Here is a 20,357-nt window from a genome sequence, read left to right as displayed (position 1 = left end):
TCATATCTCTACAAATTCATCAACTGGATTCACAAGTGATGTGCAAATATGACACCTGCATATTTCAAAGTACTGACAATTAAGATGTATACTAAATTTTATTTTCACATATTTCTGAAAATCTTATGAATTTAAAACTTTAAACCAAAAAAGCTTTTCCTATGATATATATGCAGCATTTCAACTAGAGCAGAATTTAATCTGGGATGCTCAACTTTAGGGAAAGAAAAATGTTATATTAAAAAAAATTCCATTTACAGAGTTCAATTTTTGAAGGAGCATTATCAAATTACATATAATTTTAAATTTCAGATTTACTGTAACAAGAATGAGAAACTTAAAAGAATATGTTCACAAACATTCCAATAAAAATATGTGCTTACAAGTGGCTTATCTTTTAGATAAACAACATAATTGTGTCCCTTTTAGGTACTATGTTACAATTTCTTTTATAGTGAAGTAATATATCCACTGGATATTTCTGGTTCATGCAACTTGAGTTTGGAATAGATAGTGGACAACTGGTTCCATATCTGACCATATAAAAGCACTGGATTTTCCAGTACATGCCGTTAATGGGTATCTCATTACTTAATGTTAACTATAATAAAACAAAATGATTTTACTTAGGGTACTGCTTACTAAAGCACGTTATCATTTTTAGAATGTGATAAAATTTAGCATGTGCTAACGCTAAAGACACCCATATATTCCTATGGGTGTCTCTAGCATTAGTGTGCACTAATTTTTAGTGCACACTAAAAACGATAGCGTGCCTACAGTGTGGTTTAGTAAACAGGGCTGTTAATGCTGTATCACTCATTTATGTTATGTTATATTAGCACAGTGTTTCCCAAACCTGGTCCTGGAGGTACCCCAACCAGTCATGTTTTCAGGATATCCACTGCCTCCACTGCACGCATATCTCTCTAATGAATATTCATTGTGGATATCCTGAAAATCTGACTGGCTGAGATTCCTCCAGGACCAAGTTTGAGAACCACTTTATTAGCATATTATAACATTAGTTTTATATAAACCATCATATATTTGTTGTATCTCAGATTCAATTCATGCAAATTCTCCTTTTGATTCACATTTCCGTTAGGCACAATGACATTTTCTTTGTAAAGCTTAAGATGATCCTTAATATACACAATCATGAATGACAATAAAACTTGGAAACCTTTTAACTGCTAAAGATGAACATATGTCCTAACAAGAGTATACAGGTACAACAAATAGCGTAGCAAGAACAATCTGCAACTAAATATGACACCAAGAATTCTTACAATCAGAAAACCATAAATGTACACACTGTTTTATATCTTTATATGACCATATTACTATCATAAAAAGTTCTTGAAAATGTTTATACAATTATACAGTAATAAAATAAGGAAATTGCACAAAATTATTTTTCTATTATTATTAAAATTATATCATTGATAATATATGATATCTTGTAACAAAGCTATCTTGCATTTACTTTTATACCATCCTTTAAAAATATGTGTTATCAGGGAAAATTGCCATGTGTCTATTATGTTTATGTATTGATGATCATCTCAATCGTTTCATCTTTATAGATGGTTTTCCCCCATAGAAATCAATAAAACTGCTATACCTGTATTAAATTTAGCTTATAGAACGTTTCTTGAAGCCAGAGAAAAAAATGGCTCAGTTATATCATTTCTAGTTCTCACTAGACATTTATAAGCATTATAGAAATGTCCTAGAACAATTTTTAAAGAACATTCTTTAAAGGATCTTCCTTTATTCCCTGCTACCATCCTGTCAGCTAAAGAAATAGTACAGTATGGTTGCTAAATAACATTGGACATATTTGGGGAAAGATATAGTAAATTCTACTTGCAATTTAATAATTCCCTGGGGAAAAGACATCTTGAAATCTTTGATTCTCTCTTTTAGAAATGTATCACTTAGATTTTCATAGCATTTGGCGATGAAAAAGAAACATCAGGATTCTAAACAGGATTTTTTATACTCCATTATTTTCTGAAATCTATGCACTGGTACCAAACCATAAGCTCACACAACATGAGCCATGTATATTGGTAAAATAATGTTTTCCTGAAACAAATAATTGACTTATACAATATTTTGGAGCATATTAACTTAATTAAGGTTGTATGAAGTTAATAGATCTTGGCACATTAGGTAACATATTAAGTTAAACATTTCTATCGGTGACTTGCTAAAGACAGATTGGCAAGGTTTGTTCATTACGTAGTACCAGAAAGTAAGGCAAGAGTTGTTTAAAACATTTTCTTCTACACAAAATTTCAAAATAAGTGAACAAAAATATCATAAAAAGATAAAAATAAAGAAAACAAACATGAATTAATTTCACCAGCATGATTCCAAGGAAAGAATTAACTATTCTGAATTATGAATAGGGCTAGTACCCAACATGCTGTCTGTGAACATAACAGATACTTTGCTGTAAGGCATTACAACTATTGGCATTGCAAACTTGTCAAGTGCAAGATGGAATTGATTCGAAATCCAGGGCTCACTATTACGTTTTTTTAGACTGATTCCAATAGATCATTGTTAAGGCAGATGTGGTTTAGGATTATCTAGCTATTTGGTACTCATTATCTGGTGGAAAATGTTTTACACTTTTAACGATATATAAGAATTTGCAATAGAGAGAAGAAAAATACTTTGCAGTTAGGATTTTGACGTTCTTCATTTTCTTTGCAATTTTACTTCTTGTAGTGATTTGGAGCATCTGCAAATACAAACTTTAATCTGTAGGCTTCTGCTAGCAGAACACTGATGTCCTCATTTCCCCAGTGCATCGTGGGCAAATTCTGTAACAAGATCAATAAGCTCTAGGAAAGGAAAATGGAAACAAAAGGAAGGGAAAAGAAACAATGAAAATTAGACCTGTTTGCAGCTATTTGATTCTAGCGATAAGAGGCATTATTTAATCACATAACCTTAAATTTGCAGACTATTAGTATTACACTTATTAGGCTGTACGTCCTCAGTCCCCTATTCTTTCTAACTGCTACCCCTATCTGAATATTTCTACCAAAGTGAAGCTCAGTTAAAAACCCTGTGATTTTTATTTGTTAACTGTTGCTGAATTGTTTTCTGCTGTAGTGCCTTTATTGATTCAAGATGCATTCTATCTAGTTCTCAGGTTCAGATCACGTTGACTGGGTTCTCGATTTAGTTATTGCACTAACAGTTCTCATCAGGGTCATTTCTGCAGTAGTGTGCTAGCTCTAAATGTCATATCTAACATGCAGTCTATTCAATCAGCTGGTAAATAAATACTTTGGATGTTTCATTTTTTAGTCCTCTTCCCTTCATATTACCATGACCTCTATATTTGCAGGGTGAAATGCACTGCACTACCATTATGGAAACGTACTGACTATGCTGCACACTCAATTTCAGAATCTAATTTAGTAACCCAGGTTCACTAGATAGAGGGTGAATAAAACTGTCCAGCACCGTGCCTCTTGAAACGTTAAAGAGATGAAAATTTTATCTGGTTGACCTCTGCAGATAGTAAGGTAAAAGCATCAAAATAAAATCTGCTAAATATGGTTAGCTTATTTTTTTGTACTGTCACCTCAATTACAGACCGAACAAAAGACAAAAAATATCTTTCGAAGACCTACCAACCTTTGCAATATAGCAGTGGGAGGCCTTTTTCAGATTTTTAAGTTAGTCTGGGTCTGGTCATAACCTCCCTGCTATATGGCTAACATAGATTACAAATTGGATCATGAACAGCTATGCCTGCAGCAACTTCCCACTGATAAAACTACTGTATTTCTTTGATTTTATATCCTAAAACAGAAGGAAAATCTATGAGTACCAATATAGCATTAAAATACATTTTTTAATTCAATTTTAAAAAATTGTGATCAGCACTGGGCAAATTACTAACAGTGAATAAGCAGTGTTAAAAGTCTGTTGACTACAATTTAGCTATGAATTATTAGAAATGCAAGGAGGAAGGCTTTAAATAGTCTTCACAAATTATCATTTGAAAAAAAATGTAGTTAAAGGGTATTATACTCATATAAGACAACAAAAGCTATTATTCTCTAACCTGAATGGCTTTTGATAGCTCTAGTACGGCAGTAGTTCACACAGAAGAATGTTTTAATGGATAAAAATGAATCCATTCCCTTTGGTAGCTGTAATCTACAAATTTCTACCTGCTGCCCAGTAAGATGGAGTAGTCTATAATACTGAAAACAGATGACAGTTAACCCAGTGGTTCCCAACCCAGCCCTTGGGACAAAAACAGAGCTTGGATTTTGGGATATATATAATGAATATTGATACTCTGCATACAATGGTTGAGTATGTCCTGTGGACTGGGTTGAGAAGCATTAGATTAATATAATCAAGATTATAAACTGATGTGGGAGAACCCATCTCAAAAAAAATCTCCATGACAGGCAACCACAACTTCTGGTATAAATCCTGAGTGGTGTACAAAAGGTGATGGCACCCAGAAACTGGTAGACGTGTATTAATAGCTAATATGATTACAAATGATATATTGTTTTCGTGAGGAAGAGTGCACCTCTGAAAATTTAAGTGATCATGATACGAAAGGAAAACTGTGCCAAATAAATCTGAAATGGCTTTTTTAATGGGCCAGGAAAGGGGCGTGTACTGAAATTAAAACTAGTGTGTGTCTATTTATGGCCTGAGGCCCCCTGACTTAACAGTCAAGGGTTCACATGCTACCTGTACAGTAACCATGCAGTGCACACCAACTGCTGATTACCGTCGGGAATGCCCCCACCCCACGGTAGAAATTTATTTTCTACTATAGGATTTGGCATGCGCCACACTCAGAATTACCACCGAGTGCACGCGCTAGCCCAGAGGAAATACCGATTTGGCGAATGCTACCCGTGCGTTAGCCCTCCCACACCTTAATAAAAGGGCCCCTTTATTTGTGAGCAACGTTGCCAAAAGGTTAGAAGGAAAAGTTTTCCTTTTGTAGATGATATGAAGATTTGCAACACAGTGGACACACTGGAAGGAGTGGACAACATGAGAAGTGATTTACTAAAATGAAAAGAATGATCTAATGTTTGGCAATTAAAATGTAATGTGAAGAAGTGCAGAGTGATGTACGTGGAGTGTAGAAATCCAAAGAAGCTGTATGTGACAGGGTGGTTGAGAGGCTGATATGCACAGACCATGAGAGGGATCTTTGGACTGATAGTGTCTGAAGATCTCATGGTGGTGAAACAATGTGATAAGGCACTGGCAAAAACCAGAAGAATGTAAGGCTGCATATCGATAGAACCAGCAGAAGAAAGGTGGTGTTAATGTCCCCGTACACATAATTGGTGAGCCTCCACTTAGAGTATTATATTTAGTTTTGAAGGCTGCATCTCACTGAGGACATAAAAAGACTTGAAGCAGTTCAGAGGAAGGCGATAAAAATGGATGGTCTTTGCGTCAAAAGACATATGAGAAGAGATTTGAAGACCTGAATATGTATATCCTACAGGAAAGAGGGGACAAGGGAGATATATATACATTTAAATATTTGAAAGGTATTAATATACAAACAAATCTTTTTAGAGACTGGAAAGCAGCAGAACTAGAGGATATAAATTGAGGTTGCAGGGTAATATTGGAGTATCATCAGAAAGTAATTTTTCACAGAAAGGGTGGTGGATGCCTGGAATACCCTCCCAATGGAGATGGAGGGGACAAAAACAGTGATTTAATTCAAAAATGTGTGGGATAAACACAGAGGGTCAGTATATAGAAAGAGAATAGAATCAAAGCAAAACTTAAATAATCTTCAAACATTAAATATAGCAGAGGGGTGCAACCTGCATGGAGTGGCAGGTAAAACTCTGGCCACCTTGTTTGGGAGACTGGATGGGCTAAACCCATCTTTTTATTTCCTATTATTTACTATATTACTCTCACCACAGGGAAATAATGATGACTGCAGTAAAGAAGGATAAAAGTCCAACGTATATAGGGCAAATTTAACAGAACACTATAGTTCCTTGATTCTTGGTTGGGGCCACTAGCAAATTCACAAAGGACAAATGGTAAATGTACCATATTGTGCTGTTTCTGACTAGTTCATGGGGATGACTGAAGAATGAATAAGACTTTTAGGGGGGATGTTATCGAAGTGTAGTAGCAGGCAGGCTTTTAGTGCACCTTGCTTTACCAAGGGATTTACCAACCTGTGTATCTTAGTACTACAGGTTGCTGACCCTCTTGGTTAAGGATTAATGCTGGTTGCGAGACACCTTGCAAGAAGTGTTAGTCCATCGGCTCAGGTGCATCAGGTTGTCATCCATTTGGATACAGAAAGTGAAGGTGCCTTGGTGCTTTATAACTTTTGCTACGTGAGACGTGGGGTAAGGAATATTGTAGATGAAAATATTCGAGTTATTCCCCAAGTTTTCCACGTCATCACTGTGACCCCTGACGCAGGTGCTAGTCACCGAAACACGGCCCGTGTCGGGTCAAGGCTCATTCATTAAAGAACTTTGTTCCATTTTAAAGGCCCGTGGTGCTGTTTTTTTGTTTGGACTTTAGTTTGTACTTTGTTCCCTCTCTTTTGTTATACCCGCATCAGGTTGTCAAGCCATGGTCTAATGCTTTCAGACCCTTCCTAAAGTGGCCAACAACTTTAAAAAATAGTAGACTCCCACACACCTCCAAAAATAAACGCCCTGTTGTGCCCCCCCCCCCATAGTGAACTCCAATCAGGGTCCCCCCCCATGATGTATTCCTGCCCTCCCACTAGATATCAAGAAAAATCTAAGGTTCTAAGGTAAGGTGGGGCCTTTGGGAGAGTGCTGTGCCTTGGAGGACCAGCCGACACTTGGGGGAGGGGAGGCAAGGCTTCTGGCTGTTATAAGAGATGGATTAGAAGCATCAGCCTAATGGACTACCACAGATCACCTCTGGGTAAGTCCTGGGGGTTGTAGTGGGTCTGAGGGACGAGGAAGGTGTTTTGGTCTCATGGGGCTGGGGTTATTTTATCATCATTTTAGGACCATAATGTGTCTTGCACTGTACACCCAGTTTTCGTTTCAAATCGTGTTATGGAATTTACATAGCAATGAGCTGCTTTACATACATTTGCACCTCTCTACTGTGCAATCTGCAGTGACTTAAATGTCACTTCATTAGGGCAAAACAACCAATGTTAGTGCCCTTTAAGTCGTGTTAAGGGGCAAATAAAACGGGTTTACCCCCTAATTCTATAAAAATTGTGCACACAAATTTCTGTGTGATTTTAAAAATGGGCTGTGAAAATGGGAAGGTCATGGGTGTAATGGGGTGTTCCTAAAATTAATGTGTGCTGTTATAGAATAACGGGGATACACACTTAATGTAGGTGCATACATTTACACTACGTTTCAGTTGGTGCAAATAGTTGTGCCTAAAATTAGGCATAATTCCTGGGCATAACTGCTATTGTATAAACATTACCGAACTTTAAGCGTGGCTTATAGAATAGCGCTTTTTTGGCACTGATTTTTTGGGCGCCATATATAGAATCGAGTCCTTATTGTCCTTTTAATTTGTTTTCATTTTTATAATATTTACATCAAATAAAAACTTTGAAAAGGAATAATGCAATTCATCTTACGGTAAAAATATTAACAAGAAAATATAATATAGCAAAAATGAACAACAAAAATATGTCTTTGCAACTTAGCCCACAATAAGGGAGAATCAAGAGAATATACCAGAGGTAGACGGTTAAAAAATAAAAACAAAACAAAATATACAGCAGTCAGACTAAATTTCCATTACTAAGGAACAGCTTTAGTCCTGAGCGCAAGTTATGGATTGTCTTTAAGTAGACCCTTATTTTCCAAAAAGTCATAGGAATGATTCTCAAAAACCAATATGCATTTACTGGTATATCAGAAATTAAACTTAATGCCCATGTCTACTAAATTCTGCCAATAGGATAAGCAGTTTTTCCTTTGGACAGGGTCCACTTAGAAACACCAGGAAAATTGGAATTTTCTCACCCAGAAATTCATTGTGTGTGTGGGGGGGGGGGGGGGGGGGGTCAATGAAAAAAACAAATGAAGAACAGCTTCCTTGTGGTCAGAAAACAAATGAAATTAGAAGAGTTGCTCTAGCAGTAACCTCATCCATACAGCTTTCCAGAATATGAATAACGTCCAAACTATCCAATAAAACTTCAGCCAGTGTTAATGAGCCACTGGGTGTCACAGCTTCTGATATTTGTTTGATTACAGAAGATGGGAAAAATATAGCTTTTTTTAATGAAGGAGGAGCCTTTGCTGAATACTGCAGACACACTTCCAAAAACCTGTAAAACAGATCTTTAGGAGAAATAGTGTCAGTGGAAAATTCAAAATCCTTAAATTAAGAGATCTGATATAGTTTTCAAAGTTTTTAATTTTGCGATGTATTTTTATCTTACCTTGTAGTAATAGTCTGAAATTGCTTAATTTGAGTTACTCAACCTTCTTATTACAATCATCAGGTTTCTCTCAAAACTCTGCAGACGATTTGTGTTACCTTGTATGGTAGATGTCAAAATACATCAAAATTTGTAGAGTATTGCCAAAGCATTCTATATGGCCTCACCATTAATCTCTGGAGGTCTCACCAGTGGAGGTATGCTGCATGCAGATCCCACAACTGCTTTCTTTGTGTCTCCAGCAGGCATTGGATGTTCAGATGTCACTACTGAAACTGCAGCGCTAAGCAGATAGATTAGCGTCTGTCCCTGCCCTCTGCTAACAGGAGTCCTAGTGCAAGCTGGATAGAGTAGATGTCTCAGCCATAAGGCCAGTAGAGCTCCTGGGCCGAGAGGGCTGAGCATAACTTTGTCTTCAAGTTCTTTCCCCCATGCCCAGAACAGCCAAAGTGCTCGATGCATTGGCTGGCATGAATGCTAAGATTTGAGTCTGCTGCAGTGATGGAGACTATATGGGTTGGACAGAAACCCAACTACCCTCTTTTCGGCATGAAAACAAACAGCTAAAGCTGTCCACAAGAACTCGGCAAACATGTCTCACTGGCCAGTTGCCACCTTCATGCCCAGTTCACTGTCCTAATGCAGCTTGATAACACCCCCTACCACCACCTTATTATCATAAAACTCTCATAAATTTCCACATCTGTAAATGCTTTATAATTAGGCTTTACAATTCTGAAGGATTTTTTTGTAAGATCTCATAGCACAGCAGAAGCAACTCCCTTCTGCTCCAGGCCATGCACCAAAAGTCATGAGTTACAAACCTTGTAAAAAAAAAAAGAAGAAAAAAAATCCCCCCAAATCATTTGCTCTCTGTAGAATAAGCATTCTTGGGAAAGGTTCCTCTGCAGCTGTGGAACAATCTAATAGCAGTACTGCTCCATTGAGAAAAAGAATTGGCTAAGCACTCTCTCAAGTTTCAAAACATAGTTAATGTGTACCAGGATCTGAAACATTACCAGGACCAGAAAAAATGTTTCAAAATTGTTGGCTGTCATCAGCTTAACAGTCAAACACATAGGCCTCTTAGTAAATGTAACATGTCACACTGTATACTTCTAATGCAGAATACACCCAACTTGACAATGGTGGTATCAAAACTCAATGTACTCTGAAGAACAGGATTCTGTGGAAAGTAATGTGTTTTGATCTTGTAAAAATGTGAAAACCATCTGCTAATCAATATTTAACAGATAACATGACAAGCCAATTAGAAAGATACTCAACATAGGGATTCACAATTAAAAAAGAGCAAAGATGAGTAAATTAATAGTGACTGAGACAAAATAGGCTCATTTACGTATGATTATTATTCCTATTTTCCTTAATAGATAGAGATGAAAGAGCAACCATTAAGGTCTGTGTACAAATAAGAGAGCCAAATTAATTGGTTTAATGCACTTTCCATCTACAACTATGAGATTTAATTTACACTTCTCTACTTGAAACTATAATGAATCATCATGCCCATCAATGAGAAAAACAGTGTTTGTCCTCATAAAAAGCTTTTTTGTGCTAAGCTGTCAAATAACAGATCTAAGAAGGATGTGTGCTGTGTTTTAAAAGCTTCAGTGAAAGCTTTACACTTCCAAATTTATTATAAAAATAATTTATTTTGCCTTGTTTAACAGTTTCTGTTAGGGAACTGGCTCGAGATAGGTCAATAATCCTCCAGGCCCCATTTATATTATTTACCAATATACATATTCTCCTTGATTGTGTACTTGGATATCATTTTAATTTTATAAATAGAACAGCCCTAATATAAACCAACAAACTAATGGTCAAAAAGTCTTTGCACTCACAATAAATAAAACATTATGACAAGTCATATAAAGATTATTTGATATGCCTTATACTTTGTACTACTACAATAATATTCCAGATTTGAAAAATCAAAAAGAAATGACAGCTAGGGAGGATTCAAAATGGCAGCATGGTTGTAGCTTCAAATTCCCCAAGGCTCATTGTTGGCTTTCTTCTGCTTACATTCGACATAAGGTCTGCAAAACGAAAGGTCAGACCCTTCCAAGGGTGCTGCTGGAGTTTCCTCACTGTGAAGGATTGAAGAGTTTGCAATCAAACAAGATCAATGACCGGAAAGGCTGGTTTCCTTTGCAAGGATTGCTTGAGAAAGAGCTAATCTTGCTGGAAGGGTGCATCTCTCAGCCCATCAGAGTTCAATCCACCAGCCAGGTGAGTAGAACCAATGATAGATGATGCTGTTATCAGGGCAAGTCAGCACTGCAGAAGATCAACCTGTATTGGTCAGCGTTCAGTGTAAGAAGGGTTAAGAGTAGCGATTCCCAAACCTTTTCGGTTCACAGTGTCCTTAGTGCCCAAGTAATTTTTCACGGTGCCCCTCCCCCGGCCACACATTTCTTTCTTTCCCCCTCCCTAGCCACACATTTCTTCTCAGGCTTTCAGGTCCCCCCTCCCCTCGCCCTGCAGACATTTTCCTCCCTATGAAGAAAGACTAAGGAGGCTAGGGCTTTTCAACTTGGAGAAGAGACGGCTGAGGGGAGACATGATAGAGGTATATAAAATAATGAGTGGAGTGGAACAGGTGTATATGAAGCGTCTGTTCACTCTTTCCAAAAATACTAGGACTAGGGGGCATGCGATGAAACTACAGTGTAGTAAATTTAAAACAAATTGGAGAAAATGTTTCTTCACCCAACGCATAATTAAACTCTGGAATTCGTTGCCGGAGAACGTGGTGAAGGCGGTTAGCTTGGCAGAGTTTAAAAAGGGGTTAGACGGTTTCCTAAAGGACAAGTCCATAAACCACTACTAAATGGACTTGGGAAAAATCCACAATTCCAGGAATAACATGTATAGAATGTTTGTATGTTTGGGAAGCTTGCCAGGTGCCCTTGGCTTGGATTGGCCGCTGTCGTGGACAGGATGCTGGGCTCGATGGACCCTTGGTCTTTTCCCAGTGTGGCATTATTTATGTACTTATCACCCTCCCCCAATCAACCTCCCCCCCAGCCACACATTCCTCACAGGTCTCTCCCCCCCCCCCCCCCCCAAGCAGCATGGAGTCCTACCTTGTCTGGAGACAGAGCATCTCACTACCTTTGTGGCTCCACTGACAGCCAAGCCTCCTCCTCTGTGTCTGGCCTTTAGCCTGTGCCGGGCCCTCAGCTCCTCACACACTCTGTTCCACCCCTCCTCAAGCCCTCCCCAGGTGGAGAACTGCAGCTGCTCCATTTGCAGCCTTCAGTGTTCCTCACCCTCCTGCAGCAGTGGGGCCTGGAATTCACTGTATCAAGAGGAATCAGCTCTGATGGTGCAGCTGTTTTCCCTGCTAGAGGATGCATGCAGAAGGTGGGCAGGAAACGGCAATGGTATGCACAGGCTCTTAATGTGTGTCTCCTTCCGTGGCACCCCTCTGAGTTTGTCACGGCACACAGTTTGAGAAACACTGGTTTAGAGATTAGTGCAACTTCAGCAAATGGAGCTGCTGTATTGGGTGGATAAAGTGGGAGATCTAGGATATGCCTTGAATGTGAGTATGACCAAGGGGCCTGATGTTCTTGTAGATATCCACTGTTTACCTGTGAAAAATCCAGTATTTCTTAAAATGTTTAATTTGTTATATTCCACTCCAAGAAATGAGTTGGACTCTCAAGTGAATGTATATATTCCTTCACGTTCACTTAGGTTGGGTTTACAGACATTACTACGTTTACCTGCCATTACTGAGGCCCCTAAAGAGAAAATGTGATCATGAGCAGAGAGGGGGAGAGATTAACAAGAGGGGAATGGAAAGACCATTGTATTTCCTTTATGTTCTGTCCATCATAACACTTCTGAGAGGAGTACAAATATAAATATATAAACTGTTGGTAGTCACACTGGAAGCAGTTTGGTGTGTATTGGTCAAATTGGACTCATCTATTAATGATTGTTCTTCAGAGGTAAAATTCCTATCTCAAAGGGTAAATGGAAAAGTGCAAGGGATTGAGACCAGTTTAAAAGACCAAATATATAAAATATCAGCTCCGATTCAGAATAGAACTAATTCCAACAGCAAGTTAGAACATTTGGAAAATTCTTTGAGACATGTAACAGTGTGAGTGAGGGCGGGGCATCTGGACAGTCCTGTTTATATGTTGGCACAATTTCCCCTGAATTCTATATATGGCGACTAAAGTTGTGCATGCAAATCAGCATGCATTGATGACTTCTAAACAGAACTTAATTGATTAATGAGCCAATCACTGCCAATAATTGGCTAACAACCAATTATTGGCGTTAATTGGCCTTGATTAGGATTTACACACGGATCATATTTTATAACAACATGCGTATAATTAGAACAATGAAGGGCTAAACAAAAACAATACATAACAAGAGAAACAAGACTGTTATGATTGGAAAGTAAATAAATGAAAAAAAAATAGCATTGTTTTCCAAAGCAGTAGCTGAAAAAATAAACATAAAAAGATTAACGTGCAAAAAGAACAACATAACTCAAAGAGAAGCACACAAAAGAATATCTGGTAAAAGCTGAAAGAAGCATGCAAGGAAGCCATGAGGTGAAGGGTGAGAGTAGAAGAAGGAATGACTACAATGGTGAACAATAATGTAGATAAAGATGAGCCAGTTGATACTGTGTATCTGGATTTTCAAAAGGCATTTGACAAAGTACCTCACGAAAGACTCCAGAGGAAACTGGAGAGTCATGGGATAAGAGGTACTGTTCTATTGTGGATTAAAGACTGGTTAAAAGAAAACAGAGAATAGGGTTAAATGGTCAATATTCTCAATGGAGAAGGGTAGATAGTGGAGTTCCCAGGGGTATGTGCTAGGACCACTGCTTTTTAACATATTTATAAATGATCTAGAGATGAGAGTACTAGTGAGGTAATTAAATTAGCTGATGACACCAAGTTATTCAAAGTTGTTAAATCGAAGGATTATGAAAAATTACAAGAGGACCTTACCAGACTGGGAGACTGGGCATCCAAATGGTAGATGACATTTAATGTGAGCAAGTGCAAAGTGATGCTTGTGGGAAAAAGCAACCCGAACAATAGTACATGATGCAATGTTACACATTAGGAGTCACCGACCAGGAAAGGGATCTAGGTGTCATTGTGGATGATACGTTGAAACCCTCTGTTCAGTGTGTGGCAGTGGCTAAGAAAGCAAATAGAATGTTAGGTATTATTAGGAAAGGAATGGAAAACAAAAATTAAGACATTATAATGCCTTTGTATTGCCCCATGGTGTGACCTTGAATACTGTGTGCAATTCTGGTCACTACATCTCAAAAAAGATATAGTGGAATTAGAAAAGATACAGAGAAGGACGACAAAAATGATAAAGAGGATGGGATGACTTTTCTATGAGGAAAGGCTAAAGCAGCTAAGGCTCTTCATCTTGGAGAAAAGATGGTTGAGGGGAGATATGATAGAGATCTATAAAATAATGAGTGGAGTGGAATGGGTAGGCGTGAATCGCTTGTTTATGCTTTCCAAAAATAGTATGACTAGGGGGCACGCTATGAAGCTACAAAGTAGTAAATTTAAAACAAATCAGAGAAAATATTTCTTCACTCAACATGTAATTAAAATCTGGAATCTGTTGCCAGAGAAAGTGGTAAAAGCAGTTAGCTAAGCGGGTTTTAAAAAGGTTTGGATAGCTTCCTAAAAGAAAAGTCCATAAACCATTATTAAGATGGACTTAGTGGAGAGTGGCCTAGTGGTTAGGGTGGTGGACTTTGGTCCTGGGGAACTGAGTTCAATTCCCACTTCAGGCACAGGCAGCTCCCTTGTGACTCTGGGCAAGTCACTTAACCCTCCATTGCCCCAGGTACAAATAAGTACCTGTAAGCCGCATTGAGCCTGCCATGAGTGGGAAAGCGCGGGGTACAAATGAAACAAACAAAATCCACTGCTTATTTCTAGGATAAGCAGCACAAAATGTATTGTACTGTTTTGGGATCTTGCCAGGTACTTGTAACCTGGATTGGCCACTGTTGGAAAGAAGATGCTGGGCTTGATGGACTTTCGGTCTATCCCAGTATGGCAGCACTTATATGTACTTAAGTGAGATGACAAGACTAGAGTGAAAAACATTTCAAACAAAACAAAACTTCTTTTAGAAGATGAAGAATTTATTAGAAATTGGAACTCAGTATTGAACACATGTTCTTTGGACTTAATGATTTTGCTAAAAGTTACATCAAAGAAAATGGTAAACTGTGAAAAAAGATGTGAAATGCAATTCTACAACTGGGTACATGCAGTTACACATGCCTTGCACACATAAATGTGCCAATTAACACCACTTGTGCACCCCTATGCACTATTCTATAAGTTAGCGCAATGCTACAGTAGAGAAGGGCAGAGTATGGGTGTGTATTGTATAAATACAATAAGTTATGTGCACTGCATGGCACACTTAGGTGCACCAACATATGCCAACCATAGACCTGGCATAAGTGGTTGCACCTAAATGAGGGTGTGTTGATGCCATTATAGAATTGGTACTCAATGCATGGCATCAAGGTGCCTAACTTGAGGCACCAAGTTATAGAATTGCCCCGTTATATTTAGAAATGAAAGGAAATGATCTTTGCTGTGAGATGTTGCTCAATGAGTACAATAAAATTTTAGAAAATTTAGGAAAGAATTATAAAAGGCTCAATATGACAAATGGATTATAAACATGTTTCAGTACATCCTTGGAGCAAATCTGGAAGAGAAACATTAGAAGTCAATCTATTTAGAAATAGAAACAAGAAAGAAAGCCCTATACATATGGATGCATAACAAGAGAGAAATAGAAAAATGATTCACAGTGACTCTGAAAATATTTATGACCCATCAGCACCTTTATTTATATCCTCCTCACTTTATGACAGAGCTGAGACTTTTTTTATTTATTTGTTTGTTTTTAAATGGAGAGATTTTGGAGGGGAAGAAACAGCACAAGAGAGAGATTGAAGGAAAGGAACAAGACGTAGTCAAGAGGATGAAGGAAAGGAATAGACACAAGTGGCCTTTCTTCCTGTAACACTAGTAATACTCAAATGTAATAATCAATTTGTTAAATGTAATTTTATTTTAAAAAAGAGCTTAACATTTTATTACTTTTCTTCATGCCAATGCCTAAATACAATGCTATGCAAACAAGAACTAACCTCTTGTATACAAAAGTTAAAACTGACCCACTATTTCTCTATCTCAATCAACCAACTGTCTTGATGCGTCATATTTTAAAGAGAGTTCAAATGGAAGATCAAATGATGTGCTAGTCGAGCAGGTTGTGTTTGCTGGTGTTCTACAGGTCACTGACTCTGTAGTGGTGAAGTTTGATGGCAAAGTTAGCAAAATTACTGAACTACTGGGGATGGTAGCAGCTCTGGGGGAGATCTGTAATAGAGTCTCGGATGAGCCGAGAATCACCATGGTGGAAGGTTTGGCTGAACTATGTAAAGTAGAGGCTAACCTAGAAAATAAGTCATACCAGAATAACCTTTGAATTGTAGGCTTCCTGGAATCTCTCACTGAAGAAGTGCTGGATGGATTTCTTGAAAAGTGGTTTGCAGAACAGCTCAGTCTGGATCAATGCTGGGGCTCCTTGCAGACTGAAAGGGCCCATTGATTTAGACGATGAGAGGTGTTAGTAGCCACATCAGGCCTGTTTACAGTCGGGATCCTCAACTTTCATCATATAGAGGCCATTCTAAGGACGTATCATGCAAAGAAAGATTTGAGTAAGATAATAAAGAATTTGGATATTTCAGGACTATTCGGCATCAGTTTCTACAAAATGCAAAATGAAGTTTGTTGGACCCTTATTGAGAAGTGGCTGAAATTTGCACTGAATTATCCTACAACCCTGTGAGTTACCTATCAAGTACAACTCAGCTAATTCCAGGAGATATTCAAGACACAAGTTTGAGTGGCAAAGATATCAGCAACGGTGATAGATGCAGAGACCTGAAGCTTGTAATTTGCAAATGGAGAAAGACCACGAGAATTTAAACTGATGGGAAACTCTTACATTCAATATAAGGACTTTTTAGAATCCAATATGGAGAAGTATGTGTATGACTTTGGGTGTCTGTTGAGAATGAAGGGTTAATAGTGTAACGGCAAAAGAGTTGGAGGAACATATACATAGGAGGAGCAAGGTATCCAGGGAGCACCTCATCAAAAAGTGTGCCCTCCATCCAGATGGATATTTGTTGGTGTAAGTGAAATTTGGGGATATGAGGAAGGGGAAGGGGGTTTGGTTCTTTCATTTGGGTTCTTAATGAGCCCAGGAAAGATATTATGTTACTATTTTACTATGTTTGAGCAACATAATTTAATGATAAAAGGAAGATTGCATACATCTGTGATTACATAATTAAAATAACATGGGAGATCCATCTATGATTAGATCATGGAATGTTTTGGGAATAGGTACACCTATTGAATGATACAAAATACTGCAATTGTTGAAAAAACAGAAAGCAAACTCATTTAACAGACACTGAACATATTAAATTAAAATGCAGTTGGGTGGGAGAAGTTATTTCTGCTTCCTCTGGAGATGATAAAGCTGGAGTTGCTATATTATTTCATAAATCTTTCGTATATTGAATTCAAAAATTGGTAAGAGATCCAGAAAGCAGATTCCTATTTATTAAATACACTATACAAGGTTGCCCCTGTGTTATTGCCTCCATTTATGCATCTAACAGTAGGCAACATAGGGCCCCTGTTACAAAGCGGCAGTAAGCACAACGTAGGTTTACCAAAGCCCGGTGGTAGTTCCCTCCCCCAGTGTGCCGTCATATCCTGCGCTACAAATATATATTTATTTTTGTAGCACTTGTGTGTAATCAGGCAGTGCCACGTGCTGTCCGGTTACTGCCAGGTTAGCACGGAAGTCCTTGCTGCCACCTTAATGGGTGGCGGTAAGGGCTCCCCCGAAATGGCCGCATGGCAAGTGCTTTATTTGCAGCATGGCCATTTTTTGTAGAAAAAAGACCTACCTTTTACCCATCTGCAGTAAAAGGGGGCCACTGCGTGCATCAAAAACAGGTGCCGACACCAGCGTAGGCCCATATTTTGCCACAGCTTGGTAAAAGAGGCCCATAATTTCTTTTTAAAAAAGGTACAGGTTGGAGTACAGTTTATGGGAGAAACTATATATCTGGCTGGCAATTTTAATAAAGTGAGTCCCTGTTATACAGATTTAATGCTATGCATCGGGGGGTTTCTTCAGGGGGTAAAATATATATGAAAATGCCTTCCGGGGGGGGGGGGGGGGTACAATATCTGTGTAAATGCTCAGGTAACTGCCTAGACTTCTTGGATGCCTGACAGGTGTTATACCTTTTAGAAAGGGAGTACAGTCATGTTTTTAAAGTTCAGGGAACCCTTTCGAGGATAGATTATTTGTTCCTGCAGAAAATTTTCCAGGATTCTGGATGTACAACTTGGACTAATAGAGGTCTCTGATCATTCACCTTTGTAGATGGATATTGAAGGGGCCCATAAAAGAGCTATTTTTTGAGGTTCCTGCGATATCTACATGAGAACAGGGAATTTCAGGAATATCTAACTGCTCAATTAGAAAACTATTGTTTTCATAATGGATCACATAAAGATGATCATATCTTATTCTATGAAGCAGCTAAAATAGTTCTCAAGGGAGGAATTATGATTTATAGTGCCCCAAAAAGGAAACAGGTAAATGCTCAAATTTTACTTTTGGAATTACAATTAAAAGAAGCTATGGAATCCAGCTAAGGATGCCTTTGCGGGCCAGCAGGGCAAGATTTGTGGCCATACAAGGTGAACTGAATAATATCATACATGACTGTGCATTAAATAATTTTGCATATTATAAATATATTTTTTATCAGTATGGCAACAAGTTGGGCAAATTGTTAGCTCAAATGGTAAACAAGTGAGAAGGGCTGAAGGATATTCTAGGCTGAAGGTTAGTAATGGAAAAATGGTTACTTGTGTGGAGGAAACAGCACATGTATTCAAAGACTTTTTCTCAAATGTTATATACCTCAGAACAAAAAACACCAGGAGAGATTAGAGACTACGCACATTATTTAAACCTCCCACTGTTACCTAACGAGGCTCTTGCTTTTCTTAGAGGCCCACGCGTGCCAAATTGGAGTTACCGGTTACCATGTGGCCCTTGCAGGAATTTCAATTTTGGCGCGCGTCCACTACATGTGTCCAAAAATTTTTTTTAATTTTCTGGTGCATGTAATGGACACGCATCAAGTAGCATTTGACACGTGTAGGTCATTACCGCCCAGATTCTTTACCACTAGGTCAATGGCTGGCGGTAAGGTCTCAGATCCAAAATGGATGCGTGGCAATTTTGATTTTGTTGCATGTTCATTTTCGGCAAAAAAAAAAGGAGCCTTTTTTACAGGTGTGCTAAAAAATGGATCTGCGCGCACCCAAAACTTGCGTCTACAATACCGCAAGCCATTTTTCACCGTGCCTTTGTAAAAGGACCCCTTAATGCACCGCTTACAAGGGGAAAGATACAGAACACTATTAAAGCACTTAAATATTATAAAGCACCTGGACTTGATGGCATGAGTGTGGGGTTTTATAAAATTGTAAATCCCAAAACTATAGGACCCTTGGAAGCATATTTTACAGCACCAGTGGAAGGCCTCAAGTTTCCAGAACACATCAATAGGGCTTAGATAACTTTACTTCCTAAGCCAGGGAAGGATTCCATGTTCCCTGGGTCATATAGGTGGGAAAATGTGGGATACAAATGTAACAAATAAATAAATAGGCCAATTTCTTTGGCAAGCTTGGTTTTAAATGATTTGCTAAGATTTTAACAGAGATTGGCAGATTTATTATTGCAACTAGTTGAGAAAGAGCAAGTAGGATTTATCCGAGGGAGGCATGTGGTTGTAAATGTGTACAAGCTTTGGAGTATTGTAAGCTAGGAAGAATTCCTAGTGTTTGACCACGCTGAGTGGTCATTTTTAATTGAGGGTACTGCAGTGATTTGGAATATCAGGGTTCATTTTACAAGCAGTGCAAACTCTATATACTTTACTATCTACAACAATAAGTATCAATGGACTGTCATCTCCCATATTTCACTTGGAAAGGGAGACAAGGCAGGGATACCCTCTCTTGCCATTGCTATCTGTTCTTTCACTGGAACCTGTGCTTTTCCAACTTAAGCACAATGAGGTGGTGAAAGAGGTGTTGATAGGTTCTTCCCACATCTTGACTAAGCCTACGGCTTCTTTACCTTCAGTGCAGGACCTATTTACTCTGAATGGCCAATTATGGAGGGCTGAAACTTAGGGGCTCTTTTACTAAGCTATGTTAGGCACTAATGTGAGCCTAACACAGCAAAAAAAGCATAATGTGTGATGAACTAACGTGTTCCGTATTAGTTTTGGGATGTGTATGCACTATCTGCAAGTTAATTATTGTTTGTATATTTTGAAGGGATGTGTCAAGGGCGGAGAGTGGATGTTCCTGTGCTAACCAGTTAGGGTATCTACATTATCGTGTGCACATGGATAACATGAGAGCCCTTACTGTCTACAAAATAGGTGGCCAAGCACTAACGGCAACAATCTAACCAATACAAATGCTTTATTTTACTATGTTTATAATAAAACTTAGGGGCCTATTTACTTAGCTGTCTTAGTTTTTAAAATGGCATTTAATGCATACTAATTGTTAACGCTGACTTTAGTAATTTCTTAGGAATTGAAAGGGTTTCCTCTCATTTGCCACACAGGAATTATTAAGCACAGCTTTGTAAAAGAGATTCAGTCCACGATTATATGTTATGGTACGTTCCCACCAAC

General features: G+C 38.3%; 1 protein-coding gene across 1 annotated transcript in view; it reads right to left on the bottom strand.

Moving 5' to 3' along the window:
* Window positions 1–922: 922 nt before the first annotated feature.
* The window catches only part of TBC1D22A (TBC1 domain family member 22A), a 382,275-nt gene continuing 362,840 nt past the window's right edge, over window positions 923–20,357 (bottom strand). Inside the window, exon 13 of the mRNA XM_030216168.1 lies at window positions 923–2,861. Within this exon, the coding sequence (XP_030072028.1) occupies window positions 2,733–2,861 (129 nt within the window). The 3' untranslated portion in view covers window positions 923–2,732. The remainder of the gene's footprint in view (window positions 2,862–20,357) is intronic.

Source organism: Microcaecilia unicolor, chromosome 10 (assembly GCF_901765095.1).
Source record: "Microcaecilia unicolor chromosome 10, aMicUni1.1, whole genome shotgun sequence".
Taxonomy (NCBI): domain Eukaryota; kingdom Metazoa; phylum Chordata; class Amphibia; order Gymnophiona; family Siphonopidae; genus Microcaecilia; species Microcaecilia unicolor.
Note: the sequence above shows the minus strand (reverse complement) of the source record. Positions and strands in the feature narration are given on the sequence as shown.